Source organism: Aspergillus neoniger (assembly GCF_003184625.1).
Source record: "Aspergillus neoniger CBS 115656 unplaced genomic scaffold BO87scaffold_6, whole genome shotgun sequence".
Lineage (NCBI taxonomy): Eukaryota > Fungi > Ascomycota > Eurotiomycetes > Eurotiales > Aspergillaceae > Aspergillus > Aspergillus neoniger.
In genome coordinates this window covers 340,686-367,602 of record NW_020291134.1, presented here as the reverse complement: position 1 = coordinate 367,602, position 26,917 = coordinate 340,686, and the positions used below count along the sequence as shown (strand labels likewise).

General features: G+C 51.8%; 8 protein-coding genes and 2 non-coding genes across 10 annotated transcripts; 5 read left to right on the top strand and 5 right to left on the bottom strand.

Annotated features, from left to right (window-relative positions):
• Positions 1-206: 206 nt before the first annotated feature.
• On the bottom strand, positions 207-3,841 carry BO87DRAFT_205910 (putative autophagy protein Atg13). The gene is made up of 3 exons (XM_025618590.1): positions 3,161-3,841; positions 2,985-3,083; positions 207-2,898 (listed from the first exon to the last, which is right to left on the bottom strand). Exons 1-3 carry the CDS (start codon positions 3,395-3,397, stop codon positions 337-339), a joined length of 2,898 nt encoding a protein of 965 aa, XP_025482841.1. The 5' UTR covers positions 3,398-3,841; the 3' UTR covers positions 207-336.
• A 2,756-nt stretch (positions 3,842-6,597) lies between these two features.
• BO87DRAFT_t85 lies at positions 6,598-6,683 on the bottom strand. The gene has a single exon. It is a non-coding gene; the product is annotated as a tRNA-Lys (tRNA).
• Positions 6,684-6,949: 266 nt separating this feature from the next.
• On the bottom strand, positions 6,950-7,035 carry BO87DRAFT_t84. The gene has a single exon. It is a non-coding gene; the product is annotated as a tRNA-Lys (tRNA).
• Positions 7,036-7,666: 631 nt separating this feature from the next.
• BO87DRAFT_373752 (BTB domain and ankyrin repeat protein) lies at positions 7,667-13,454 on the top strand. The gene is made up of 3 exons (XM_025622626.1): positions 7,667-11,219; positions 11,273-11,390; positions 11,444-13,454. Exons 1-3 carry the CDS (start codon positions 8,126-8,128, stop codon positions 13,197-13,199), a joined length of 4,968 nt encoding a protein of 1,655 aa, XP_025482840.1. The 5' UTR covers positions 7,667-8,125; the 3' UTR covers positions 13,200-13,454.
• A 128-nt stretch (positions 13,455-13,582) lies between these two features.
• BO87DRAFT_373751 (uncharacterized protein) lies at positions 13,583-16,064 on the bottom strand. The gene has a single exon (XM_025622625.1). The coding sequence runs from the start codon at positions 15,930-15,932 to the stop codon at positions 13,926-13,928; it is 2,007 nt and encodes a 668-aa protein (XP_025482839.1). The 5' UTR covers positions 15,933-16,064; the 3' UTR covers positions 13,583-13,925.
• A 753-nt stretch (positions 16,065-16,817) lies between these two features.
• On the bottom strand, positions 16,818-19,748 carry vps27 (ESCRT-0 subunit protein VPS27). The gene is made up of 5 exons (XM_025628724.1): positions 19,457-19,748; positions 19,224-19,356; positions 18,882-19,163; positions 18,056-18,821; positions 16,818-17,985 (listed from the first exon to the last, which is right to left on the bottom strand). Exons 1-5 carry the CDS (start codon positions 19,522-19,524, stop codon positions 17,117-17,119), a joined length of 2,118 nt encoding a protein of 705 aa, XP_025482838.1. The 5' UTR covers positions 19,525-19,748; the 3' UTR covers positions 16,818-17,116.
• A 111-nt stretch (positions 19,749-19,859) lies between these two features.
• BO87DRAFT_205846 (uncharacterized protein) lies at positions 19,860-20,552 on the top strand. The gene has a single exon (XM_025618589.1). The coding sequence runs from the start codon at positions 19,931-19,933 to the stop codon at positions 20,282-20,284; it is 354 nt and encodes a 117-aa protein (XP_025482837.1). The 5' UTR covers positions 19,860-19,930; the 3' UTR covers positions 20,285-20,552.
• Positions 20,553-21,293: 741 nt separating this feature from the next.
• On the top strand, positions 21,294-23,741 carry BO87DRAFT_301365 (putative ubiquitin C-terminal hydrolase; the record flags this gene model as incomplete). Its single annotated transcript, XM_025619161.1, has 1 exon — positions 21,294-23,741. One exon carries the CDS (start codon positions 21,294-21,296, stop codon positions 23,739-23,741), a length of 2,448 nt encoding a protein of 815 aa, XP_025482836.1.
• A 1,613-nt stretch (positions 23,742-25,354) lies between these two features.
• BO87DRAFT_205775 (uncharacterized protein) lies at positions 25,355-25,882 on the top strand. Its single transcript, XM_025618588.1, has one exon. The coding sequence runs from the start codon at positions 25,427-25,429 to the stop codon at positions 25,703-25,705; it is 279 nt and encodes a 92-aa protein (XP_025482835.1). The 5' UTR covers positions 25,355-25,426; the 3' UTR covers positions 25,706-25,882.
• A 177-nt stretch (positions 25,883-26,059) lies between these two features.
• On the top strand, positions 26,060-26,731 carry BO87DRAFT_383810 (cytochrome b5-like heme/steroid binding domain-containing protein; the record flags this gene model as incomplete). Its single annotated transcript, XM_025624669.1, has 3 exons — positions 26,060-26,178; positions 26,366-26,492; positions 26,561-26,731. The coding sequence occupies 3 exons, from the start codon at positions 26,060-26,062 to the stop codon at positions 26,729-26,731; spliced, it is 417 nt and encodes a 138-aa protein (XP_025482834.1).
• Positions 26,732-26,917: the final 186 nt, after the last annotated feature.

Genomic DNA, 26,917 nt, shown 5'->3' with positions numbered 1-26,917 from the left:
CCAGAAATTAAAAAAACAATAGAACCTTGAGAAAAAGCCCTTATATCATCCTCTATTCGCCTTTCCGGGTCGCACATGGCCGTATCGCTTGCAGATCAGTCTATAAAAGTAGATCACTGTGAGTAGGGGAAAAGAAAAAAAAAGTTAAGGCATGGCCTCGTAAAAAGACAGCATCAGAAGAGTGAAGTTTAAGAATAAGCAGAAATATAGAGTCTGAGAACAAAGCCCCCAAAATGGCAGCTTCCAACAGAGCCTTCAAATGCACGCACGCATATTAAAGGAGTCCGACAACATGATAGGGGAATAGGCGAATGAGGACTAAATTTGGCGTCTCCATTAGAGTCGCCTACCTTGGTTGCCATGTCTGCCTTCTTCGAAGCTTCGCCGGGAGGCCCCGAAATCGCTCATAGCAAACAATAGCGGCTCGTCCTCTTCAGCTTGTGATGGTGGCGGAGGAATGTTTCGGCCCGAACTTGGTCGTCGCCCAGCTCCCCTACGATCTTCAACAGCCGAGGTGCCGCTGTTACTGCCACTTGCATTGCCATCACGATCATGATCGCGCTCAGCGAGATCAGAAGGAGCGCCGCGCGCAAGACTACTCGATCCGGAGCTGAGGGAGTGCGGCCCACCAGACAGCCCTCGCCCCCGAGAAAGGCCGAAGCGTGGTTGGTAGATATGATTGTTCGACGGCGACGGTGTCGCTGTTGGCCCTGACAGTGATGTCCGCTTGTGGGGGCTTGTTCGGTGCCCCGTTGAGCTCGACCTTCGGCTCGGATCTTCGCTGACCGAAGGGGGACGCTGTTCCCTGCACGTTGGCTGGGTGGTTGATGTAGCCCCTTCCAGGTCATGCTGTCTCTGTAGGGCGCTTAAGCTATTGTGCGATCTCTCCTCAGCCCCGAGGCTTACGCTGCGCAGATTGAAGGGGAATATCTCATCATCATCGGCCGCAACTGGTGGAGGGGGTGGAGCAGCAGAGCTGGGCCGACGATAAGGTGGGAATGGCAACCCTGGTGACGTAGGAATGTCAATGGCATTCACCGTTGCGACGGACGGGCGATGGGGTATGGTCGGACCCTCGGGAGTGTAATCTCCGACCGAGGAGGGTTGCTCGCGACCTCTATCGTTGCCATAATCAACGATGCTGTTAGAACTGAGACGAGACGGAATGGCCGGAGTATGTGGGGTATGGGGTGAAATGGGTTTGCCCGGAGAAGAGGCCGTCGAAATCGAAGTACCTGCCACCATGGGAGGCACTCCCGAGAGCTGCTTGCTCGAAGAGGTCGACGAGCGCTGCAAGAGCATAGACGATGACATTGACTCCGACAGTTGTGCGTTCGAATCTCTCATTCGCTGGAACCGGGTCAACGCAGCCGAAGTAGCCGTTGTCCGGCGTGCAGTCACATCAGCAGAAGTCGAGTTTGATGTTTTCAAGAGATCTTTCCTCAAATCCAGCATCTTCAGGAACTCCGTGATGTTCTCATCGTCTGCATGAATGGAATCTGCACTTGTCCCCGTGGCTTCAGCAAGTAAGCCTGACCCAGGTTGAGGGTTGGAAGACGTTGCACTGGTCTTGCCACTCGAATTTTCGTCGTCTATTTTGTTGATGTTGCCCGAAGAAGGCCTACCCCGTCGATGAGTGAAGGCGCTACTGTACCTTGCGGTTGGCGTAGGCCGAGGTGATGCCGAATTGGAAGAAGTAGCTGTAGCCTCAGAAGCCCCGGGCAATGGTAAGGATTTGCGAGCGGAAGCTGCCATGGACGGCGGTGGCATGTTCTTTGATTCTGGGAACGAAGGGCGAGCTATTGTCCCTGACCGGGGCGACATACCCAGTGGAGGATCAACAAGAGATGGCGACGCAGACAATGGTGGTGCTTTGAACGGAGGGAAAGAGATAGACGATCGTCTAGCAACGCCCGGGCTACTTTCATTTGCCAAAACGGCAGCACGGCCCAGAGGACTTGCTTTCACAACTTCTACAGGCTTCCGGGAAGAGGAACTTGGAGGGGATGGCGAGGCAGCTCCTGATTCGCGGGCGGCACGAAGAGCTGAAATTGGACTCGCACTGGTCGTAGGGCCGACGTGGTGGAACGTTGAAAGACTCCCATAAGCTCGGCTTGGGTCAGGGTCTTCGACAGTTCGTTTCTCGACAGGAGCCGATCCGACCCCGGAATTGGCGGCCTTGAGGTTGGAATCCCTGCTAGGAAGTGAAGGGCGGAAGACTTCATCGTCGGCTCCCATGAATCGGGAACTCAAAAGAGCTTCCGAGTCGTCCACTCGAAACTCACAGCTTGTTCGATAGGTCACTTGGATGGAAAGGTATCCAACCGGCGACTCCGTGGTCCCAAAGGTGTACGTATCGACCACCCTATTAGGGCTGTCGAATAGCGGCGTAGTCAATCGATCCGGCTTGGAGTCATTCGGATTGGGCTTCCCAACCAAGATACGATACCTGATTTTAAGCGCCGGGTGCGTATGAAGCCTCCCGTTGCGCTTTGCGAGCTTCCATGCGGGTAACAACTTGGAGTAGGTGAATAACGTTCTGAACGTCACAATACTCTGCTTATATATTTTTGGCAGATTTGAGCCAAGATCTGCCGGTAGTGCCTTGTTAGGCGTATTCCCCAGTTCCACCCTCCATCGCTCTAGAATAACATCCTCGGACCTAGACGATAACGGCCCCTTGGCATGTGCCTCTGAAGACCTAGAAAGAGATTCCAGAACATCAAATCGTTTCCCTTGCTCATCCAAGGCAACGAGACTTTGGTTATTCGTCAGATCCTTTGTATCCAGATACGTCTCGATGATCAACGGTGGAGGCGATTGTTCGCTAACGTCGTTCGTTCGCCAAAATCGGAGCTCCTCTCGGAGAGCATCGATGTCTTCTAAATCGATGGCGAACTGGAAGATGGAGCAGATTAGTTAGCAGAGTACATGGATACTAGGTATGATTGATGGGAAGCAGAATGTTTGGGGACGTAGCATACCCATCGATTGACTTTGGGATTTAATTTCGGTGTATCTTCTGAGCGAGAGAAGTCGATCCGAGAGGCCAGTATTACTAGAGCAGCTTTTGTGTGGTAATTCTAGACGCAATATACAATCAACCAATGGGCCCTTTGTTACATAGATAAGGGGACTAGAAGCCGGGTTCAATTCATACCGATACGAGCTGATTGAGCTTCGATATTGCTTCTTTCGCTGGACGTGAATTAGACGTCTGTCCAGATGACCTAGCCTCGGTCTCTATGCCCAATCCCCGTGTAAGTTGTACCCTGGGGTCGAAAGCTGGAGAGTTCGGGCGGAGATCTTGATCTCTGCGGTCATCGGAGCGGTTTGCGCCCGGCCTGGATGCGGAGGGAGGCGCCGCAGGCGCCGGAGATCGGGGGTGTTGGTGCATAATGTGAACTGCGGATAATTTAGGGAAATGGATATGAATCGTAACTGAGTCGTCCTCGAGTGGAGACAGCGTCCAGAACGACCGCTGCGTGTATGTCTGTAGATCAAGGAAACGGGGAGGTGACGGTCCCACTGCGGAAGGCCATGCTAACAAGCCCAACAGCCCGAGTTAAGGTCGACAAAGGGAGAAAGAAGGAAGAAGGAGAGAAAGGCTGAGCGCTAAGTAACAGGCACTGGTTGAGATAAAACGAGGGACGCCCGATATCATCGTTTGCTGTGCTCAGGCAACAATAAGATGTTGGAGCATTTGGAGCATGCGGTCTAGACAACCTTGGGAGCTTCTCCGCACTGACGACTTTGGGCGGATCCAGGCGTCCGGGGGTGCACGGCGTTCTCACCGTAATGGGGAGAACCAAGGGGGTTTTAGGAACGCATGGTTGAAAACTACAGATGAGGGAAGTAGGAGTGGATGGCCAAAGAGGAGGGGAGGAGGTTGTAGTAGGAGAGTAAGATCCACAGAGAAAGGACGATATGTAGGAAGTGGAAGAATGGAGAGGGAAAAGGAAAAGAGAGGGAGAGGGAGAGGGAAGAGAGAGACAGGCGTTATGGTAATGAAAGTCAGTCAGTTCAGTCAAGCGTACGGGCGCAGAAGGTCTGTGACGCACACCCGGTGACTCGGTGGTTTGAAAGGAAGCAGGTCAAGTGCGAGCGGTCAGTCAGTCAGGCTGACGGGTGCCACAGCAGGTCCCCCAAATGAAATAACCCATGCGATCTGGGACAAAACACTCAATGGCTACGAGAAGATCAGACTAATCAGTAAGGGAGGGAGTCTTCCACTTGATCGAGGGAATGCTCTTGTGCTCTGTCTGTATTTTTGGGCGGACCAAGATCATAGTGCAGGAGGTGAGCAGTTGCAGCTGGAAAGATTAAAACGGGCGATTCGAAGGCGGTCAAGCCGCGAAGCTGCGGCTTGCAGTTCTGTATGAACCAGTATCAACCAGGTACGGCCCAGTCTAGTGTCCGCGTCACAGAACGGTATTGGCCGAGAGATAAGGAAAGGCTGATCAAGCGGTGATAGCATGAAGTCATAGCCTGATAGGCGTGGCTGGCTGCCAACTGGCACGGGGGCCTGCCAGGCAGTCGTAATTACCCCGTTAGATGCGTGGTATCTTACCCGAATTCGAAAAGAAAAGGGGGGCTCTTGTCATCTGGAACGGTACTACTAAATTCAGACTATTCCCGAATGGGTTAGCCCTCCTAAAGTTACCGCTTGCGCCTGGGCGATCAATCAACTTGCATGATAATCCCTATCCATGACAACATCCATGCTTTCTAACTTTAGCCATCTCAGTCTTTCCTGTGGTGCCCGCGAAACCTTCTACACAGCAATGTCGTGCTTTTGGCCCGCCGTCGTCGGTAGACGGCAATTTCTTTGAAGCCAAACAGACTTCAGAGCCAGCTCAACTGACAGTCAACTTGGGATGTCTGCGACGCAGACCGACGAAATGGGGGAGGATTGCAGAGCGCAGACAGCCTCCGAGCACCGAGAGCATGGACCACACACCCCCAACTGTCCTGGGACTGGCTGCCTCACCTGCAACGGCCTGCAGGTTAGGTGGAGAGCAGACGCCAGTTGCCCGGTCTACAAGGCACTGTACCTTAGTCTGTAGCTATACCTTTCAGCTCGAGCCAATGCAATCTAGTCTACTGTACAACACACTGCCGGCATGATGCACCGGAACTGCGAGGTTTGCAGCCTAGGCGGCTGGCTAAGACCCCTTCAAACTACCTAGACTCCTAACTCATCGCAGACCCCGAATCGGGGGAAACTAATAGGTGATGCATCATCCCCAGGAAAAGCGTGGGACTCTATCGGGGGAAAAAAAATAGTATGTTTAAATTTGGAAGTAAAGCAAGCAAGCAAGCCAATGGGAATCGGCTCTAGCGCATCTCTCAAAAGACTTGGATGTGGTTGTTTGGAGCCAGTTGGTGGTACAGCTGTATGCGCTAATCTAGATCAAAATAATAGGGCCTCGACACTTCATCTTTCGTACCTTTGTTTGGGCTGTTTCTTTTTGGTGGGTTTGTAGCCTTGTGGCCGATTGTTGCCTACATGATGATAGATAGAATCTATGTTGAGCTTACTACAGGCAGCCACGAGCATAGCTTACACACCGCCTTCTTTCTCAAGGCAGCATCCAGTAGTAGCTTTCCTCATGCCTGAGGCATAAAGGTCTACTCTTAGGAAGGGCTTATCGAGATTCAGTATCGTATCCTATTGAATACTGCTAGAAATATTCATGTGTTACCTGATAATAGGTTCCACAAATACTGTAGTGCGTTATCTAATGTAGTCAATCTAGAACTACGGAACAGCTGTAATATTCTAAATACGATGTAGAAGGAACCTCATTGGTAAAAGAGACAGCGAAGCCAAAATGTTTAGGAGTCCAGACCCACTGCTCGTCGAGAAGTCAACAAAACCCTGAAAATTAATTTCTAGTGATTTGAATACGCCCTCAAGCATTATCCATCGGAACATCCACCCGTCCCTGCAACAGTATGGAGACACTGACATTTTCCAGCAAAGGCCTACGCAAGATGTGAGTGACAACGAATGCTTGCTAGTAACTAAAGCAGAGCATGGAAACCTGATGTATCTGATCATGGTGCGCATCCCTGTAAACTTATCTTGATAAGATGGATGGCTATAGGGTCCACCTGACAGCATGCACAGGGACAAGGAAGTAGGGTCATGTCAGGGTGTTCTTAGTCAGTTGGGATAGACAAAGCAATGCGTCGAGGGATAAAGGAGGATAGAAAGGGGTAATTTTAGCACAACCACTGATTGACATGGATGATGTGACAAAGAAGAATGGGACGCATGGCCCTCAATGGTGCAAAAATTTGAGTCTGGAGTGAAGACAACGAGGATGGCGGCAGCATAGAATACATTTCGAGAGAGGTAGTAGTCATGAGTGCATGTGCAACAAAAAAGAAGCAGGCAAGCGCCTAACCATACACGCTGAAGAGTAGCGAGTCCGATAAGACTGTGTGCAACAGCTTGATTGTATGTCCACCATCACAAATGATGGGCGATACTAAACAGGATTTTTAGATGGTGGTTGTTGTTTGTGTTGGCTGTTGAGAGGATATTGCCTCTTCAAGATGAACAGGTCAGGGACAAAAATAAAAAAAGATCGCCCGATGCGAGGGTCGAACTCGCAGCCTTCGGATTACGATTAATCATAAAAGTCCGACGCTCTGACCAATTGAGCTAACCGGGCAACTTTTGATAACGTGACAGCCTATCTATCTGTTTTGAATACTTAGTGATGGTAGTGGGCTAGGTTAGCCAATGTGCGACGGTGGAGAAGTGTCCAGATCCACCTGTCAAACCGCTTTTACATGGAAAGCGACAGAAGATGGCAAAAATATTATATAATTCGAGTTAACAAGTTCTCCACCTTTTTCAATGGTAGCCCAACCGTGGCTGTTATCATAATGTCGGTAAAAATGGGAGACAATCATGGTCAAGGTGCGAAAAAGAAATCGCCCGATGCGAGGGTCGAACTCGCAGCCTTCGGATCACATGTGATCGTAAAAGTCCGACGCTCTGACCAATTGAGCTAACCGGGCAATTGTTGGCGGATCTTCAGATGATTTGATACCTAAACCAGGAGACTTACTTAGGGCATAGCAATGGATAGATATGTAGCCAATTTTCTTATGCGATACGCCAGGCTTATGGTAATAGTGTCCAGATGAGGGTCTTGTGAGATCGCCCCAATCAGAGTAACACTGTCGGGGAGGATGAGATTGAAGAAGAGTCATATATGTGGTATGTCTGTCAAGCTGCAGGCCATAGTCTTGGTACTGTTGAGCATTAAGTGTAACCGACCGAACGACGGGGATCTACAACAGATATACTTATGGAAGTACGTAGTGGCACGGAGCTTGTAGGGCATGAGATAATACGCATGAATGTTGCAATGCTAGTACCCCTGTTCAGTACCTAGATGTAATACCAATGATCTCACATACCAGTATCAATAGCAGAGATATTAATATTGTAACAGATGATGGTCACACATTTACCTCACGGCTATAGTAACTTCTTAACTCCATTAATGAAATGCTCCTCGCCGTCCGTCGGGGAGCATGGAGGGGTGCGCTGCTGCGATTGGCCACCGCCCGGAGAGTATTATCCACGGATCAGAAGGAAAGGCATAATCAGTCTGTGCTTCCCTGCGAACACCCTCCAGTCCATCTTACTTCCTGTCCGGCTAATGGCCTCCATCCCTCCTTGAACCCGGTCATCCGACTTGATTTCGCGGTCGCGTACCTTCCCTCCAGCTTACCCGACGCGCTGAGCCCTTCCCTCCCCCGCTGTTCACCAAGACTCCGAGTCCAATATTCGTCCCCCGGTATAGCTACTTATCATCGCCACCGCATTTCCGCGTTCGATTGGCTTCAACTATTCTCATCGGCAAAGAGCCATCCACATACAGCGTCCCAAACCCCCATCTACGGCCTTGACATATCCCTCTCCAAAACCCTCCGATAGATTGCACCCCCGCGTTGACCATCGTCAACCCCTCCTTTTCTGTCCGGTCAGAATACTCTTGTCACCCACACTCTTGCTGGTGCGCCGCCAACCCTCCGCGGTTACAGCGACGCTCTGGTTCTGGGTTGATAAGAGTTTCTGACACACTACAATTTTGAGCACATGAGTAGCAAGCTCTGGGGTTTCTTCTTTTACGATGACGTTGAGAGCTTTCGGCGGTTCCTGGCAACGGCCACCTATACAACGGGTGGCAGCCAGCGGACGGGAACCGGAGGGGCTTCTCCCTTCAAGCCGGGAAGCCCCGGGTCCGTGATAGCCTCCTCGCCAGGTACGTTGACGAAGAGCAGGAAATTGACGGGGACCTCCCCAGGTACTCCCATACCGGATCGAGGTGGTAGCCTGCGCCCTGGCAAGACGCTATCTCGGGAGGAGCTGAATGCTCGAGATCATCATGGTCGAACCCTCCTTCATCATGTGGCGTCTTCGCCAAAAGATACTGCAATTGAATTTGCCATAGCCCTGCTCGAGATTCCCGCTCTTGATATCTATGCGCAAGACTGGGAAAGTGGTTGGACGGCTTTGCATCGGGCTCTATACGCAGGAAACGCAACGATCGCTCAGGCGTTGATGGCTCGGGATATGCGCGACGCTACAGATTTCAGCAAAGCAAGCAACCCCGGGCACCCAAGTGGAGGATTGATCAGGATCAAGGACCGAGAAGGTTATAGTCCATTCGATGTGTATGGGGCGACGATTGCGACTCGCGATATCAAACGTATCAGCCCCCGGACGACAGCTCAAGCCCCTCTTCTTGCAGATATGGACAACAGCGATGCTGCTTCCGATGTGTCATCCCGTGGAGAAGGCTCTGAGGAAGACTCACGTAGTATGAGGAGTATTGTGAAGCCCAGAACTAACTTGTCTGGTGACGAAGTGTTCACCTTTGGAAGTAACAAGAACTTGAACCTTGGAGTTGGCGATCAAGATGATCGTCAATATCCTGAAAGAATCACTCTCAAACGACCCGAGCACCTCCTACAACGCTTTTACCGTGAATTTCTGGAGCAACGGTCGAATGACGACACATTTGATCCCGATCAAGAACCCGGCTACTCAACGGACTTGCCAGCGTTGGTAAAGAATAAGCCCATAAAAATCCAGAACATTGTTATGTCGAAGCTTCACACGGCTATTCTCACTACTGACCCCGAGTCGAACCTCTTCCTCTGTGGTTTCGGGCCCGGCGGGCGCCTTGGTACAGGGGATGAGTCAACTCGATTTAGTTTTGTCTGCATAGACACGGGTGGACTCGCAAATAGGAGGGTGGTTTCTGTTGCCCTAGGCCAAGACCATACGCTAGCGATCACTGACCGCGGCGAAATTTTCAGCTGGGGCAGCAACAAGTTTGGCCAACTTGGCTACAGTCTCCCAAGGAGCAACAATCGGGACGACGTGCCTATACAGAATTCGCCTCGACAAATCTTCAATCCCTTCAAGAAAGAGGTTATTCTTGGAGCAGCAGCATCGGCAATTCATTCGGTCGTCTTTAGCACTTCTGGTCTGTACACATTCGGTAAAAACGAAGGACAATTGGGGTTGGTGGACTCTGATGCTCGTTCACTCGAAATCCAAACGACGCCCCGACGGGTAGGAGCATCTCTTTTCAGCGCCCCGATACAAAGTGTGTCTGCTATCGATCAGGCGACAGCAGTTCTCCTCCAGAATCATGAAGTCTGGGTATTTTCGCAATACGGCTATTCGAAGCTCTTGTTTCCTTTGGATGTCAGTTCGAGGTTCATAAAGGACAGTTTTATGGCTACACGGTATGGTTCATCTGTCAATGAGATCGTTCAGGTCAAGTCGGGTGGAAATACCATCTGTGCGCTGTCCAGCTTTGGTGAAGTATATACAGTTCAGGTCAACAAGACAGAACATCCGCCAGTATCGACTTCAACGACCAACCCATCCAAAACCCGCAATTCTCTGTCCCAGCCGACTCGCGTTTGGTCCATTAAGAAAGCCCATATGGCCGCTGCAGATGTAGACGTGGGGCAGGATGGTTCGATCGTCATTTGTACCGTTTCCGGTTCGGCCTGGAGGAAGGAGAAGCGAGGGAAGACGAAGGATGGCGCATCGAAGGATTACAAGTTTGCTCGCGTACCTGGCTTATCTCGGGTTATTGGCGTATCCAGCAATGCCTTTGGGGCGTATGCAGCCGTGCAACGCGACTCAGAGGTCACGAAAGAGCAAATCAGCGTCGACCAATCTACCTTGTGGAAAGACCTCCTTCCTCTGTCTCCATTCAACTCGCTACAGGAAACCATAGACCCGTGGAGTCAGACTGATGAAAAGGAGGTTCATACGGACATGGAGCCAGCCATGGCTATCAGAAGAGCAGTCATGTCGTCTTCAGAGATCGAACCATTGTTTCAAACCTCACAGTCCCGGGCACCAGCTGGGACTGTGTGGCTCAGAACGAGCCAATCTGACATACAAGTACCGGTGCATGAATTCATCCTAACAGGACGCAGCTTAGTGCTGCGAAAAGCATTCCAGGACTTCCGCGGTACGGACCACGCCTCTGTTCCTGACACTGTGACAATTCAGCGTGACGATCGGGGCCAGACGCACGTCATTATGCATGGCGTCGATGTACTTACTGTTTTAAACATTGCTTTCTTTGTATACACAGACAGCATCTTGGACGTCTGGCAGCAGGTGCGGTACTCGCCGGAGAGTGCCTCCAGATATCGCCAAGTCCGGAGCGAGGTGATGCGTATAGCTAGCCATCTGGGACTCTCGACCTTGGAGAGAGCTGCTAGGCTTATGATTGAGCCAACCAAATCTCTCAAAGTTGACATGGAGCGAGCTATCAGGGACCCGGCGTTCTTTGACAGTGCCGATGTGGTCATCGAGCTGAATGGGAGCGAAGTGAAGGCTCACAGCCAAGTAATCTGTCAGAGATGTCCCTTCTTCAATGCCCTCTTCTTTGGCCGCTCTGAGGGCATGTGGCTATTGTCACGTCGCGCAGACCCGGAACACATGGTTCACATTGACCTCAGGCACTTCGAGCCGAATGTGTTCAACTTTGTTCTTCGCTACATGTATGCCGACACGGAAGCTGAGCTCTTCGATGATGTCCGATCGAGGGATCTGGAAGATTTTATCGACTTGGTCCTCGATGTTGCATTCGTGGCCAATGAATTGATGATCGACAGATTGGCCCAGATATGTCAGAAGATGCTTGGGATGTTTGGTAAGCTAATTCTCTCTATCTTTTGATTCTTGTCGCTTATTTACGTACTCTAGTGAACACACGCAGTGTGTGCCATCTACTCAATGCCATTGCTCCGTGTTTTGTGACAGAATTCAAGAATGCTGCTTTGGAGTACATATGCTTGAATCTAGAGGACTTGCTGGCGAACAGGTAAGAGGACCCCCATTGCACAACAATGTTCGTGATTCTTACATCTTGTGCAGGCTACTGGAAGACCTCGACGACATATTACTCGGTGCTCTTGACACTGTCTGCCGCGACAACCAGATGGCTAGCTTCCCAGTTTCGCGGGGACGAAACACAGAAGAATACGTTCTCGAGAAATACCCCGAAGTAGTGTCTTTAATAGAGGAAGACAGGAAGCGGAGGATTGACTCCATGAGAATCAGGTCTCGCCTCAATCGCATTGACGCCTCCGAGGGCAAGCCACGTATGATGAGCAATGAAAAGGCAGCTGTCTCGCCATTAACGCAGAGAGTGAAGGCTACCCCAGCGAAGGATAGCTCGACTCCAGCTAGTAGCAGCCCCTTGCTCAAATCGAGGCAGTCTGTGGGCGACTTGATGTTCCAGATGGATGATGAATATCTACTTTCTCCTGGGGAGTCTGGGAAAGGGAAGGGTGTCGTGCGAGAGGATAAATCACCAGCTGCAAATATGCACAAGCCGTCTTTCGATTCGCCCGCTCTTGGGTCTAGCTTAGTCGACGGTGATTCATTCGGGGGTCGAAGTTATCTGGATGACCAGATGGCCTCCTCGCGAGATCTTGCAGTTCCGGAGTCACCGAGCGAAACTCGCGCTGCCTCACTTTACAAGAAGAGGAACGGATCCCTGACCCCGCCAGATGCTCAACATCCCTGGAGCTCCTCGGCTTTATCCTCGTCCAAGAAGAGTCTCAAAGATATCATGAGCGAAGCTTCGGAAAACCGGGTATCGAACCTTAGCTTGGGAATGGGGGCTCGCCGTGAGAACAACAATGCTACTTCCAAGCTATCTCAGAAGGAACGGAAGAAGATCCAGCAGCAGCAGATGCAGGACATGCTTGCTGCTCAACAAAAGGCGAAGGAAGGACCCCAGAACCCCTGGAAGCTTCCGAGCACGAGCAGTCCCGCCCCCGTCAACGAGCAGCAAGCAAGTCCGTCCGAAGGATCCGCCAGGTCCACTCCAAAGCCCTCGATGACTCTCCGTCAAACGGTTGCTGGCACCCCGCCACCTGGTACAAAACCAAAGACCACACCTATTCAAGGCCAAGGTCGCAGTACCCCTAGCAAGGTCCAAACACCGTCTAAGCCCTCACTTCCAGTGCCATCAACCGCTGCACCATCTACTTCCAACCCCTCAGCAAATCCTCAACCCCCCATCCAATCCATCCGTCACATACCACGACCAGAACCCTACCAAACGAGCTTCCATACTCCATCAGCCAACTCACTTTCACTAGCCACCATCCTCATGCAACAACAAACCGAGAAAGAAGAACTGCACGAAGCTGCCACAGCGAAGCACAATCTCGAAGACATTCAACTGGAGCAACAGTTCCAAGAATGGTGGGACAAAGAAAGCAGACGTGTCCAAGGACTCCCAGAGCCAGGCTCTGCCCCAGACAGTACTGCCCAAGAAGCCAGAGACGGCCGAGGTAACCGTGGCCGCGGCAAAGGCCAGGGTCACCAGCAGCGTAAGAGGCGCGGAAAAGGCGACGGCCCCAACGGTACCATTGACACTTCTACTCCACAATCATCACAATCACAACCACCACCACCTTCACAACCTCCGCGGAAGGACCAGCGGCAACAGCAGCAGCAGCAGCAGAAGAAGACACCTTCCGCTCCTCGGCGCGAGCAACAACCACAGCGGTCACAAGCTAATGGTAACCACCCAGACACAACTAGTGGCAGCTCCCGTCGCGGCGGTAGAGGCGCTGCTCGCGGCCGAGGCAACCGAGAACGCGGGAAAGTTGCTTGAGCATACACACTCTCCTACTTGGAACTTTCCACGACTTTAATTGCCAATTGAAGCAGGGATGTGTTTGCGTAACCCCCTACTTTAATTTCATGTTATGTGGGTCAATGATATATTTGTTTTTCTTATAGACAGGAAGAACGATGAGAAGAACGAAAGAAAGAGATCTAACGAGCGGGATAGACTTGGACTTATTTATTTTCTTATGATTTTGGGTAACTGTATGTATGTGTGTGTGTATTGTATGGTTTATCTGAGAGACGAATAATATTACCCTTACCTTTATTTTCTCTACTTAAGATTAACTGGTTATTCTCTGTAAGTCAGTTGCTGGTTGAGAAATCGTGAAACATAGCCGACGTAAGGCGATATAAGCACAGAAGAGGTGGTTGTCACTAAATTGATTACACTATTACGTAAAGAGTATCTATAATAGTAGCACACAAGATAGACAGAGAATGAGGCTGGTGGAAGGAGGCTGAAGGGTAGGAGCGAGAAGAAAAAGCAATTAGAAGAAAAAAGGCATAAGCAACAGCATAAAACATCCCAGGGTGATATCTCATCATGACGCCGTTTACGCAAAAGAAACAATCGACTCCCAAACGACCTTTAGCGCTACATCGAGTAGAACCGAACGCCATGGTTGCTAAATAAAGAATAACCGGGAACATAAATAAATGACAGCGGTACATAGTGAACAGAGGGTGGTGGAGGGGAGGTGTTGTACAATTAGCCGGCGGTGGCCACTTCGCGACTTTCCCACATGCGACGGATCATCATCTCCGCTTCATTGGCACGAAGGGTGTCTTCGGTGATGTCCTCCGGAGCTGAACTGCCATGGACAGGTTCGTCAGATGTGGAGAGTATGCGATGGGACGGGTGTTGAGACTTGTGTCCCTGAGCCGCGTCAGATTCGCTCACAAGATCATCTGGATCTTGGAGATAGGCCTGGGAGACTGAGGTGTGCATGTCGTGATCCCTCTTGCCGATGAGCTGTCTGGGCTCTGGGCTAGTGCTATGGCGACCCGTGCCTTCTTGTAGGAGGGTCAGTGCTGGTGCTGACTTGATCGGCTTGCCAAGTGATGCGCGTTGTCCTACGCTGGAGCTGGCAGCACCACCTTTGAGATCAGTAAGGATCATGTTCAACCGGTTGAAGCTGTCACCCGTGGGAGACTGGAACCTTCGAACGACTGTGAGTTCCAACGTTGTCTTCTCGTACGCTTTGCGAATATGCTTGACTTCATTGTCGTGCACGGCCCCACCTGTGCGGGAAGGCCCGTTGACAAGGGCCCTGCCGGGTTCAAATGGGCCAGCGCCCGGCCGAGCGTGGGTCACAGCAATGAATGCGGGATCTATGGCTGATGGGGAGACCGTTGCAGTTACGCCATGACCGTCAGGCGGCGACGTGTTGAGTGCCGCCGTGCGTTGCAACCAAAGTTTTTGCTGCGTACGGGAATGCGGCTCGGCACCGAGAGGCCTTGAAGGCGGCGAGGCTCGTGGCTTTCTGGAGCTGGTACCGCGAGGGGATGGTGGTGTCTGTGGGTGATAATGTGGTAGAAAGGACGATGGAGTATTCGGGTCGGAGTCGGTACGAGAAAACGCATGCGGTCCAGTCTTGTTATTAATGATGAACTTCGACACGCCGCCTTCAATTGAAGACGAGGTCGCCTGGGCCTGAGTACCCGGAGTATGCGCCAATGTATTGTGGGACGAAGACAGGGGACGTCGTGCACCATCAGGCCCGGAGGCCAAGTTGGTCAGAGATGCATTGCGCGAGAGCGATTCCACGGCGGTCGGCTTCACCGTGGCGGAGATGGAAGACATGGCGGGCGGTGCTTTGGCGGAATGGGACAGGCTGAGCAGGCGAGCGGCAATATCGGGATGATCGAGAGCGCGGCCCGCTTCTTCGTGTCTTTCCTCAGAATCAGAACGCTGTTGTGGAGTGTTATCGTCGTCGTCGTCTTGATCGTCGTCGTCGGATAGGTGGTCTTCGCCGAAACTCTTGCTGGTTGACTCTGGAAGACTGGTTGCTCGAGGGAATTGTGGGTAGGAGCGTTTGACGAAAGTAAGGGGGTCCACCAGCACGGCAGGATTCTCCACACTCTCCTTCGACTGTGCGACCGAGCTGCGCCGGGTACTTTCAGGTGACTGAGTGGTATCCTCCCAGTCAGCGTCGTCGTTGTCGGAATCTGCCAGCTCAAAGCCCACGGTCTTCTTCTTTCCGGAGCTCGAGTGAGGACGGTCGGTGACCAAAGCTTTCTTCCCCAAAACACCCGAAGTATTGCGTCGGAGAGCCGGACTCGAGTAATTCTTTTTCATCGAACCGGTGCTGCGGTGTGGTTCGTCCAACACCCCATCCCAGCGGACGTGATGCCCCCGGGGGCTTGCAGCGGGTGTTGCGGGTGCGGACTTCTTGCGCTGATGCACGCGAGCGGGACCTTCCGTCGTCGTTGTAGTAGTACCGATCTGGTGGGAGGACTGGTGTCTTTGTAGCTTATTCAGGTTCTTTCCGAAGGAAGGATTGCGGTGATGATTGCGATGACCACCGCCGACCAAATGGGGGCGATGAGGGCGATGAGGAAGCTTCTGAGGGTTCGAGGAGTGAGAGTGAGAGAGCTCGCCTTGGGAGATGGTGGTAGTTGAAGAGGATGAGCGCGTGACGACCGCGTGAGAGGAAACAGCGCGGCGGCCCAGCCCCGGGCGCTTAACTGGGGAGGAAGTGTTGGAGGTCGGCATGGCGGGAATAAGAAATCACAGGCAAGGCGAGTAATACCAAGAAAGCAAGGGCGACCCGACGACTGAGAGGGGAAAGGGCACACCGGCGAGAGAAGAGAGAGGGGGGGGGGGGGTAATCAGCGCCGGACCGGGCGAGGAGCAGCACGTCGGAGGAATAGCGATCAAAGCGATTGGTAGGACTTTCTGCAGTATTAGAGGACCAGCCCAGGAAAGGCAGTATAAGTAAGTAACTTGATCACTGGGTCTCACAACAGCAGGATCCAGAAAGAAGAGCTGCAGATAATTAAGTAGGGAAAAGCTAAGAGCGATTGTCTTTCCAGCAGAGATGTGAGGATGCTGGGAAAGCGTGGGGGAAGAAGCAATTGGTGGCTGACGCGAGATGCGTTACACCAGTAAAAAGTAACGTTGTAGTTCCGGGAACAAGGAAGCTGAAGGAAAGACGGAGATGTGGAGGGGAGGGAGTTTCGGGTAAAATCAGAAAGAGGGAGAGAAAGTGTTAAGTTAGGGGAGATCGTGAGGGAGAAAGGAGAGGGAGAGGTAGTGGATGTAGACTATGTATATAAAGTATAGATGGAAACGAGCAAAGGAAAGACACACTGGCAAGTAGTAGTAGTCTATGACATTGAGAAGTAGGAGGCAGGAGACAATCAAATTCCCCCCAGATCGAGGAGAAGGAAGAGGGAAAGATGATGGAAGATTGAAGATTGAAGATCGAAAGATGGAATCCGGAATGGAAAACGAATGAATGACTGAATAATACCTTTCCCCGTTCCCGTTTCCATACCGAGTCCAGACCGAGTATCCATTATTGCTGTATTTTTCCAGTTCCATTTGCCACTGAGACCGGCGATTGCCAGCAACTTTCTCCACGAGGCATTTCCCCATCCCATCTTAGCTCTTTTGGGTTCTTATCTTCCTTCCATTGAATCTTCCGGATAATTCCCCCCTACACGATATACGTACTTTTACCACCTCTACAACTAATTTTACACTAATGGTCTCCGAAGTAGCCTTCCCATCCACAGGATTTGTGACATCTGTACATACAATTTCGTGGCTTGCAAACAACCAATGTTTTGGTATCACGGTGACAAAAGACTAGAGAGTATAAGCAACAAAAACAAGCATCGGAATGCGCCCCTCTGACCCTCATCTCCACAACCCCCGCTGCATACCCCTTGCTTCTACAGCTCAATCAGACTTTCTTCGACCGGCGGCCGAGACGGCGTGGGCTGTTGATACGGTGCATGAGCCGGCGTTACACCCACGGGAGAGACATCCCCCACGGCCTGGCCAGGATGTACCGGCGCGCCTTGAGGGTATGCCGGGTAGGGGTTTCCCTGAGGAGGCTGCGGCGCATAAAATAATGCAGCAGACGGGTCCGTTGGCTGCCGCTGAAGCCCGTAGCCTGAAGCCGGTCCTTGGTCGGCCGGGAGATCTGGGGCTGACGGTGCCGACGGTGCCGACGGTTGATACAGTGTCTCCCGCTGCATCACCGGTGAGCCCTGATAAGGCATGTCTGGCTCCATTGGTCGGGCATGCTGTGCCGGTTTGACATCGCCTTCCACGTGTGGTGGAGAGGTGTAGAACTGCGTCGCACCGGCCGGCCCCGCATAAGCCGAAGGGTTGCTGGGGTAAGCCATACTGGCGCTCGACGGTTGTGGAGAGGCAACAGCATGAGCACTGCCGTTCCAGGGTACGCTGGGTGAGATGGGCTGTGATGGATGCGCGTAGACACTAGGGCTCATGGTACCACTACGTGTACCAACTCTCTCATGCAGCTCCCTTTCGGGTTGAGGCTGCGGGTAAGGCGCTGCCGGAGCCTGGTGACTCTCGGCGATCGGATTTCCATAGTAGAAGCTTTCGGTTCCAGTCTTTCCATCAGGCGCCTGGGCGGGCATGGGCGGGTAGATGTTGGGGTATGGCGATCCGCCGGGGACCGGGCTGTACCCTAGAGAATGTTGTGCGTAAGCGCTGGATAGACGTTCCTCAAGCATGCGATCATAGTATCGGACCACCGTCGAGAGTTTGGCGTGTAGGTCAAGGAGAGTGTCTATATCTCATATGTTAGCCATCAAGACTCTTTCACCCAGTAATGAATGAAAACCATGGTAATGGCTTACCATGTTTGCTCATGGTCTCCCCATAGCTCCGTGCCAATTTGGGGCGGAGCGCGCCAATACTTTCGTAAAGTTCCTGGATCTGAGGTTCGCGGAGTATGGTGCCCGGAGGCTGGTGTTGTAGTCGGTCGACCAGAGCGGCGAAAAGATGAATGTTCTCTACCTCGACTGGGCTGAGTTCGTAGGAGTTCTTTGGCAACGGGGTTGCACTTGGTGTCTGGCGGGACTGTGTGTCTGCAGACGACGTGTTCTTCAAAGTGGCCGCATGCTTCTGCTTGTGCTCCTCCATGTCACGCAGAGACGCTTCGATGGCAGCCTTCAGATCCGCATCCTCCTCCTCTTCTATGGCAGGTTGAGCAGGTGCTCTGGGTGGCTGTTGGACCGTACTTTGTGGAACATAACCACTTGAGCCTTTGTTCTGCGCCTCCTCTAAACTCATCTGTAGCGCCCGGCGCAGATCATCATCGAACCCCCCTTCAGCTCTACCTCCACGAGGCTCCATCACACTGGATTTAGTTATAGAGTTGTTCTTGAATGATGCTCGGTCTGAAAGACCGCTGGGTGCAAGGGCTTTGGAAGTCAACTTGGCATAACAGCCGTCGTCCACTCGAACAGGCTGCAGGATTCCGAGATGAGGTAGGGGGAGGGTTTTGCTGGAACATTGCGCATCGAAGACACTTCCGCAGTTGCGACAGTGGTGTTTGCGGTTCATGAAGCTGAAGGGAGTACGGCAGCGCATGCAGACATCGGAGTCGATCCACTCAGGAGGCTTGCGCAATTCGAATGTTAGCATCAGGAAGGGAAAGGTACTGCAGCATAAGCAACTCACCGCACTGCTTTCCAACATGCTTCCGCTAATCTGGGTCTTGGGAGGGAATCGAAAGCCTTCGTCTTGCAGCCTCCGGTATGTTTCGCCGACGTAGCTCAGGTCCATACGGCCCTGGGCTGCCATCGCCCAGTCCTGAATCAATTCTAGCATCTTGGCCTTCACGTCGGAATTTAGCGGAGCACCTTCGGTCTTGAGAAGCGAAACAAGATTATCCATGAACTCGCGCGACGCAATCTCCGCCAAGAAGTGAGTACCGCCATTCTTCACGCATGTGTCTGTTAACTGCATGGTGAACCACCCGTCAGCATGGAATTATCGTTGCAACGAAGTCGGGTAGCCAACCTTCAATGTCGCCAGCTGTATGTTTGGGTTTTTGTTTTCTAACCGGCGTTTCAAGCATCTCATAGCATCTTTAGGCTGGACACCCTTCGATCGGATAAGGTCGGAGATCTCTAAGTTGAGCGCAATGTCCTCTCTGCGCCAGTTGTTAGAAGTCAGTTGGTGGTTGACTGGATGGGGGCCGTTCACAGGCCGATCACCGTCGAAATAAGACATAGGAAGAGAAGAAGACATACAGGGAAGATGCGGTGGCCTTCTCCACCTGATCCTCGATCGGTGACGTTGAAGAGAACCACCCCGCCATGTTGACAGTGCGCAATGGATGATAATCTGACGATGGCGGAGCCCGGGATCGCTATGACGTTGGGTAGCAGCGACAAGGGGAAGGGAGGGGCTGCTGGGTACAGTCCTAGTCGGTAGAGGAGAGGGAGAGGTGAAACTAAAGAGATGACCAGAACACGACCCGGGTTGCTTCAGGAACAGACCAGAGTTGGAAAGTCAAGGGCGAAAGAAGGGGAGTCGACAGCAAGCTCCAGGCAGATCGAAGCGATAACAGTAACGAGCAATGATGGCGGGAGGTACCATCTTACCTAATGCAGTAGGCAACAATGTGGCCCCGCCATTGGTCGGGCGCCATGAGTCAGCGGGCGGCCCCAGGCAGCCAGGGTCAAGCAGTGGCGTCATAGGTCCGGGCGGTGAGTAACACCACCATGACGATACCGGCGCATTACATACCGACTTACCCCAGAAACATTCATCCCAATTCATCCAGTTCCATCCCGCAACGTTGGCTGCCTATTTGGCCTGGCAGTTGTTCGATTCTCTCCTCGTTGAGGTCCTGCGCTCTCTCTTTCTTGCATGTTTCTTCCAACTCTCTTTGCTCGGGCCTGTCTGTCATTGCGGTCGCCATCGGTCTTTTTCTCTCCGACTTCCCCGTTATTTTTCCAGCCAGTCCCCTTCGATTTCCGATCCCCGAGTTTGACCAGATTGCCCCTCGCCGCGTGTCCTACGAAGCCGTCCTCCAGGTCATGTGCTGGAATTCGGCTTTCCTCGCTGTGATATAATGTCCCCAGATGCAGCGGCCCTACCCTCTCCTCCAGACTTTGCACCGTGGGATAACGCTCCCCGCCGCCCTCAGTCCCTCGGTGGTATGCAGCCGGGCGGGAAGTCAATCGCCGCCGGACTAGGATCGTATCAGGCCAACAACAGTTATGCGTTCCCCGCCGGGTCTCAACCAGCTCGATTCCCCAATATTAAGGATCTCCAAGATGAAGCAGCAGCGCTTGATCTAAACGACAATACATCGGTTGGTTCCCGTTCCCTATGCGCTTAACGGGTGACGTTGCGGATGACTGACCCGCTTTCCGTACAGCTAAGCGTTCTGCTGGAGCGAGCGCAAGTGGCCATAGATCGAGCCCGTGAGCTTGCCGACACCGATCAACTGGATCGGGCTTATGTGCATTACCTGCGAGCGTCGGAGATCACAATAAATCTAATACCTAATCACCCTGACTACCGAGCCACTGCCAGCCAACGTCCAGGATGGTACAAACGATTCGGGGAGTTGATGATGGTATGCCGTGGCTTCCCAAAGCACATCGAGTGCTGTGACAAGTCGTGATGTCTAATATTCGTACAATATGGCTAATCTGATGCTGACAGGCTGTGCGGATGAAGCAAGGGACAATGGATGATATCAAACAACAAATACTGGAGAACAATTTGCTGAGCAACGTGCAGCCTGGTGGGGTGTCTCGGTCGAACCCTCCACGGCCAAGATCACAAGTGATGTCTCCTGAACTTGGGCAGAGTCCGGGCCCAAGAGGTCGCCCTGTTGACGCTGGCAACAACTCTTTGCGGATGCCTAGCCCCACGCAATTCCAACGATCAGCCCAAGCAAATGCGAAGATGAATCGTTTTTCGAGTCCTGCTGGGGATGCCCTTGCTGAGAGATTCGCAAAACTGAAAATGTCGCCGCCTACTCCATCTGATGTAGGTTCTATGTCCAATGGCCAAAACGGTACTACCTCAACACCCCCAACTCAGGATCTCCCTTCTCGACCATCGTCCCAAATGTCTCAAGGGGTACCTCCGCGGCGGCCTCTAGGGCCCCGTAGTATGGGCTCCTCCCATAGCGTACCTACTATACCTCCGAAAGTGCCGCTTAATACCTCTCTTCCTCGCGCTCCCGATCCAACTTACAGCCCGATCTGGACAGTGCCTTCACAAGGACCCTCAAACCCACCCAGGACCTCAGTTGAAAGCTCTCGTCCCGTCAACCCACGGTATTCTCAAATCACGTCATCTTCTCGCAGTAGTCTTAGCCATGATGGCTTCGACGACAATCCTTACAGGTCGCAAACCCCGAACGGTGTACATCAGGCGAAGGAGGTTAAAAGCAGTAGTGCAGATCTCCCCCACAGCACCACAATTGAGCCCCAGAAGCTGCTGGAGTATATGCGCAAATACAACATTTTATTGATTGACGTGCGTTTCCGGGACCAGTACGATGGTGGCCACATCTATGCCTCCTCGATCCTTTGCATTGAGCCGGTGGCATTAAAGGAGAATGTGTCAGCGGAGGAGCTCGAAGAGCGCCTGGTGGTATCGCCGGAACATGAGCAGTCATTATTCGAGCGGCGCAACGAGTATGACATGGTCGTCTATTATGACCAGGGAACGGCATCAGTCAGCTATCTAGCCGGATCTCCTGTAGGCACTACGGCTCCTCATCTCCGAGCCCTGTATGACACGCTTTACGAGTTCAATGCATATAAGCCATTGAAAGATGGACGACCTCCTGCACTACTGCTTGGCGGCCTTGACGCATGGATCGATCTAGTTGGCCAGCAGTCTCTTGCTACATCCTCTACTGCTGGTGTGATGGGATCTTTGCAAGCAAAGAGGCCGGTCAGAAGGCCAGGGCGACCGCTAGGAAGAGTGCCTACCATCGTCAGTGCCAATTCTAGCTTGGAAGTGAGGAAGAGAAGATTGCGCGAATATAAACCACTGAATCCTCAAGAGCTCACAGAGTGGATGGAAAAGTCTAAGACGGAAGAGATCGACCCCGGGACCTATGTCGAGGAGGAGGCACTCACGGAAGAACCGGAAGGTGCTGAAGAGCCACCTGTCTCTCCCTTTGTGCACACATATGAGGATTTCCTGCGACGCTTCCCGGAACCACATGCAATCCAGCAGTCAATGGTGACGCCGCATGTTCGGCCAGCGGGGACACCGGCACCCAACTATGCTGCACCTGTTCCTGTTGCTCCATCAAGGCCTCCGCCTGCAGTCCCACGGCCCAGTTATAGTGGTGTTTCCGACGGCCGGCAAATACAACCTACGTTGGAGCGACAGAACTCTGCCACCAAAACAGCTCTCTACACACCAAGCTCGATGCTTAACCGTCTGAAGCTCCCACGGACTGGCTTGACTAATTTTGGCGTGACCTGTTACATGAACTCTACCCTTCAGTGTTTGAGCGCCACAGTGGTGTTGAGCAAGTTCTTCATCGACAATCGGTTTCGGTACTATGTACAAAAGAACTGGAAGGGCTCCCAAGGCGTTATGCCGGGGCTTTTCGCGAATCTGATCCGGTCACTCTGGAAGAACGACGTGGAAGTGATCATGCCGACATCCTTTCGGAATTTCTGCGGACGGTTGAATCAAGAATGGGCTATCGATCGCCAGCAGGATGCCAAGGAATTTTTCGACTTTGTCGTCGACTGTTTGCACGAGGACCTCAACATTAATTGGCAGCGGACGCCTCTCAGACCCTTGACATTCGAGGAGGAGATGCAGCGCGAAAGAATGCCTGTTCCCAAGGTTTCCAAAATTGAGTGGGATCGTTATTGTCATCGCGAAGAGTCGTTCATTTCATCGCTCTTTGCAGGCCAGCACGCGAGCCGGCTACGCTGCACCACCTGTAAGCGGACATCAACCACGTATGAGGCATTCTACAGCATCAGTGTCGAAATTCCACCGTCGGGCACGGGCGACATTTACCAATGCCTTCGCAGTTATTGCCAAGAGGAGATGCTGAGTGGGGATGAGGTGTGGAAATGTCCGTACTGCAAGTGCGAACGAGTGGCCACCAAACAGATCATTATCACGCGGGCGCCGCAGATCTTGGTCGTCCACTTCAAGCGGTTCTCGGCGTCGAAGACCCAGACTGCACGGAAGATCCATACGCCTATCGACTTCCCTTTGCACGGACTCCGGATGGATGACTTTGTCTTCTCGGCATATAATCAGGGGCAGACCAACGGATTACCCCACGACCCGATCGCGGCGACGGTGCCTCCGTTCACGTACGATGCGTACGGAGTCTTGCGGCATATCGGGTCCTCGATGGGCAGCGGGCATTACATCTCTCTGGTGCGAGATGCGCAGCGACAATGCTGGCGACGATTCGATGACGAGCGGGTGACCGATTTCAACCCGCGCGATCTGCGATCGAAAGACCGGCTGCAGAACGAACAAGCCTATATTGTCTTCTACGAGCGGGTGCCCGCCAAGTAAAGGGGCAGAGAGACGGGGTGGACGTCTTCCTTATATAACGGTCTCATTTTCTTTTCCTTTTTCTTTGTTCATCCCCTCACGGCCCACCTCTGCCTGGTGGTTAGGGAACGGACTATGATGTAGCGTTGATTCCGCTTTGGCATGGGTAAGAGTTGCACTGGGACAGGTGACGTCTTCTCATATACCCGGGGTTTCTTTTCTTTCTGATCATATTTTGCGATTGCAATGGGAGACGATGACACGGACTTACATGAGGGATGAATTTGATTTCCAGCATGGAACGAACTTACTTATATATCCTTTGTTATTTTGTTTCTTTATTTGCATCATCAACCATACCTATTTGAGCAAGACATGTTGACATGGAATGGGCTGGCTGGCTGGGCCATTGATTTATTTCCATCATTGATTACCCATTTCACTTAGGTTTCCTAAAGCGATATGGGATGTATAGATATTTAGTTTTCAACTACTTGCAGAAGATAGACAGCATTGGATACTTCTTGGCCACTAAGTGATGAGGAACATTCTAGAACCCCACAATATCGCCGAATCATTGATAGAAGTTCCCTATCTAGTAGATATCCACTACGGAGGACACGGAAGATACTCTAGTATGGATATTCTCCCAAGGAGGAGTAACATTCCGCGCGGGAAGGAAAGGCGGGGAAAGAATGAGTGACCAACTGGGGCAGTTAATCCCGACGGCGCTACCCGACCAGATCCCCTCCCCGAGGTTACGGCTATCGAGGGATCGCAGGGTCGGGATTTACGTAGATACGTAGTAGATGGGCGGAATTACGGAATTTGGTTTCAGAGTATGAAATAATTGAATTTTATGATCATTACATAGGTGATTAGTTACTATCATGTATTTACTACACCATATAGAGCTTGATTGTATATACTATGGATGATATTATTCTACAAATACGTATGAAGTAATAAATAGCGGATTCTCAAAGTATCGCGGAATTGTAAAATACCATCTAGAAAGGTGAATTTTACTTGGAATGGGCTGTCACACCACAATAAGGTGGTGGAGGGTGGTGGAGCAAACGGTAGGCAAAGTCAGTCACCGAAAAAGGTCAACCAAATTACATTTGTTGTGTAACTTCTCCCCCCCGCGGAGGTTATTCCGAGGTTTTGATTTTCAGTGGAGCGAGATAGGCTAATCTTCTTTTTTTGCTAGAATAATTGGAAAAGAATCATGACAACCATCTGATAACGGAGGAGGGGGAGAGAATCTAGGTACTATAGTAGGATAGGCAGTTACAGCACATACACCAAATCAGGTAAAAAGATCCTGAAGACCAAGACAACATCTAAAACCCATATGCAACATCTAGACAACATCATCAATTCACTAATCCACCGGCATAATTTCTGATTATTGATCGACGGCCCGTTCTAGTCACTCTGCCCCATCAGGACTAGTGCATGAAATACACTGACTAAGCTGGGAATAAGCTGGTTGTGATTGGCGGAGAAGAGGCCATCCCTATCAGGCCACTTTTCAGGATTGCCTGTTTGGGAACAGGTTGAGAATTGAGTGCAGTGAGTCCGATCGGAGTACGTAGTGTAGAAGATAGCATTACAGTAGGCAGTAGTAGTGATAATCGGTGAAATGTGAATACGACTAGGGAGCAGGCTGCCGGCAACCCGGTAAATCCCCAGGTGGCCGGATGGCAGCCACGGCTCCTGTGTTTGGGATTGGAATAATGTTCCTGGAGGTCCATCCAGTTGGAAGGCGGAGACGCTGTCGAATCACAGGCGCCAAGGGGGGCTGCCTAAGGAACCGACAGTCTTTCCCATCTGCTCGGCTTCCTTCTCGCTCCTCCTCCTCTTCCTTCTCCTCTTCTCTCTTTCTCTTTCACTCCCTCTTTTTTTCCTTCCTCGGGTTCATCTCTAGTCTCTCTATTCTTCTCTCGTCTAGATCGTCTTCTGTGATCTGCCTCTTTTGAGCCTTTGTACCTCCGTACCTTTAATCTCATTCTTGTTGAATCTTCGGTGAGTCTCCGCCCTATCGCATTTCTTCTCCCTTGCGATCTGGTGTTTTCTACATTCCGAGGTACACACCCTCCAGACAGGCGGGACTCGGGGGTGGCTTACGCTTCTGGAATTGTTACTCGCGCATTGTCACTTCGCTCTATACCATATCGCATGAAGTCAAGATCCATGGACAGTATTACGATCATGGAACTGTCCCCGAAATCCCCTGCTTATCACCTAAGCCCTTCCTCTGCTCTCACCGATTAATCACCTTGGCTTTGTCAGTCGCTGACTTTCACATTCTTGATTCACACAGCTACAACACCATGGCCGACGCAAAGGAATTTACCTTCCAGGAGGTTAGCGCTCACAACACCAAGAAGGACCTTTACATGGTCATCCACGACAAGGTCTACGACTGCACCTCCTTCGTCGATGAGCACCCGTACGTTCACCACTGTTCATTTTCCACATGCATATCCCTTCCCAATTGAGCCTCTCACCCCCCCCTCGCCTCAGAGGTTATACTTGCCTTCTACCCCTCAAAAAAGCAATGAGACAAATCGCGCAAGGAAACACTCCGTCGGATCAAAGAAGTAAATCAAGCTAACACAATCTGCCCTCAACAACAGTGGTGGTGAGGAAGTCCTCCTCGACGTCGGTGGCCAGGACGGCACCGAGGCCTTCGAAGATGTCGGACACAGTGACGAGGCCCGTGAGATCCTGGACGGTCTCCTGGTCGGTAAGCTGAAGCGCATGGTACGTCAGACGACAAAAAGCCAACTCGCAAGACAAGTCTTTCACTCACACTAACACAATTCCATCAGCCCGGTGACCCTGCTCCTCGCTCTCAACCCCAGTCTTCCTCCGGTCCCTCGGGCTCCGGCGACAGCGCCGGCATGGGTGTCGGTCTCTACGGCATCGTCCTGGTCGGTGGTCTGATCGCCTACTTCGCCTACCAATACCTCCAGAATGCTTCCGCCGCTGAGACGCAGTAAACGATATCCCTTTTTATTTTTATTTTTTTTTTCTTATTATAATTAATAAACTCAAACAAAAAGAGATGAATCCCATACGAACTGAAAGCCTTTCCCATTTCCCCCTCTTCATTTGATCCGTGATCTACATTTTGGCCCCCTGTTCTGGAAAACGGTCATTTCTTCCTGGACCGGTCGATTTCGGCT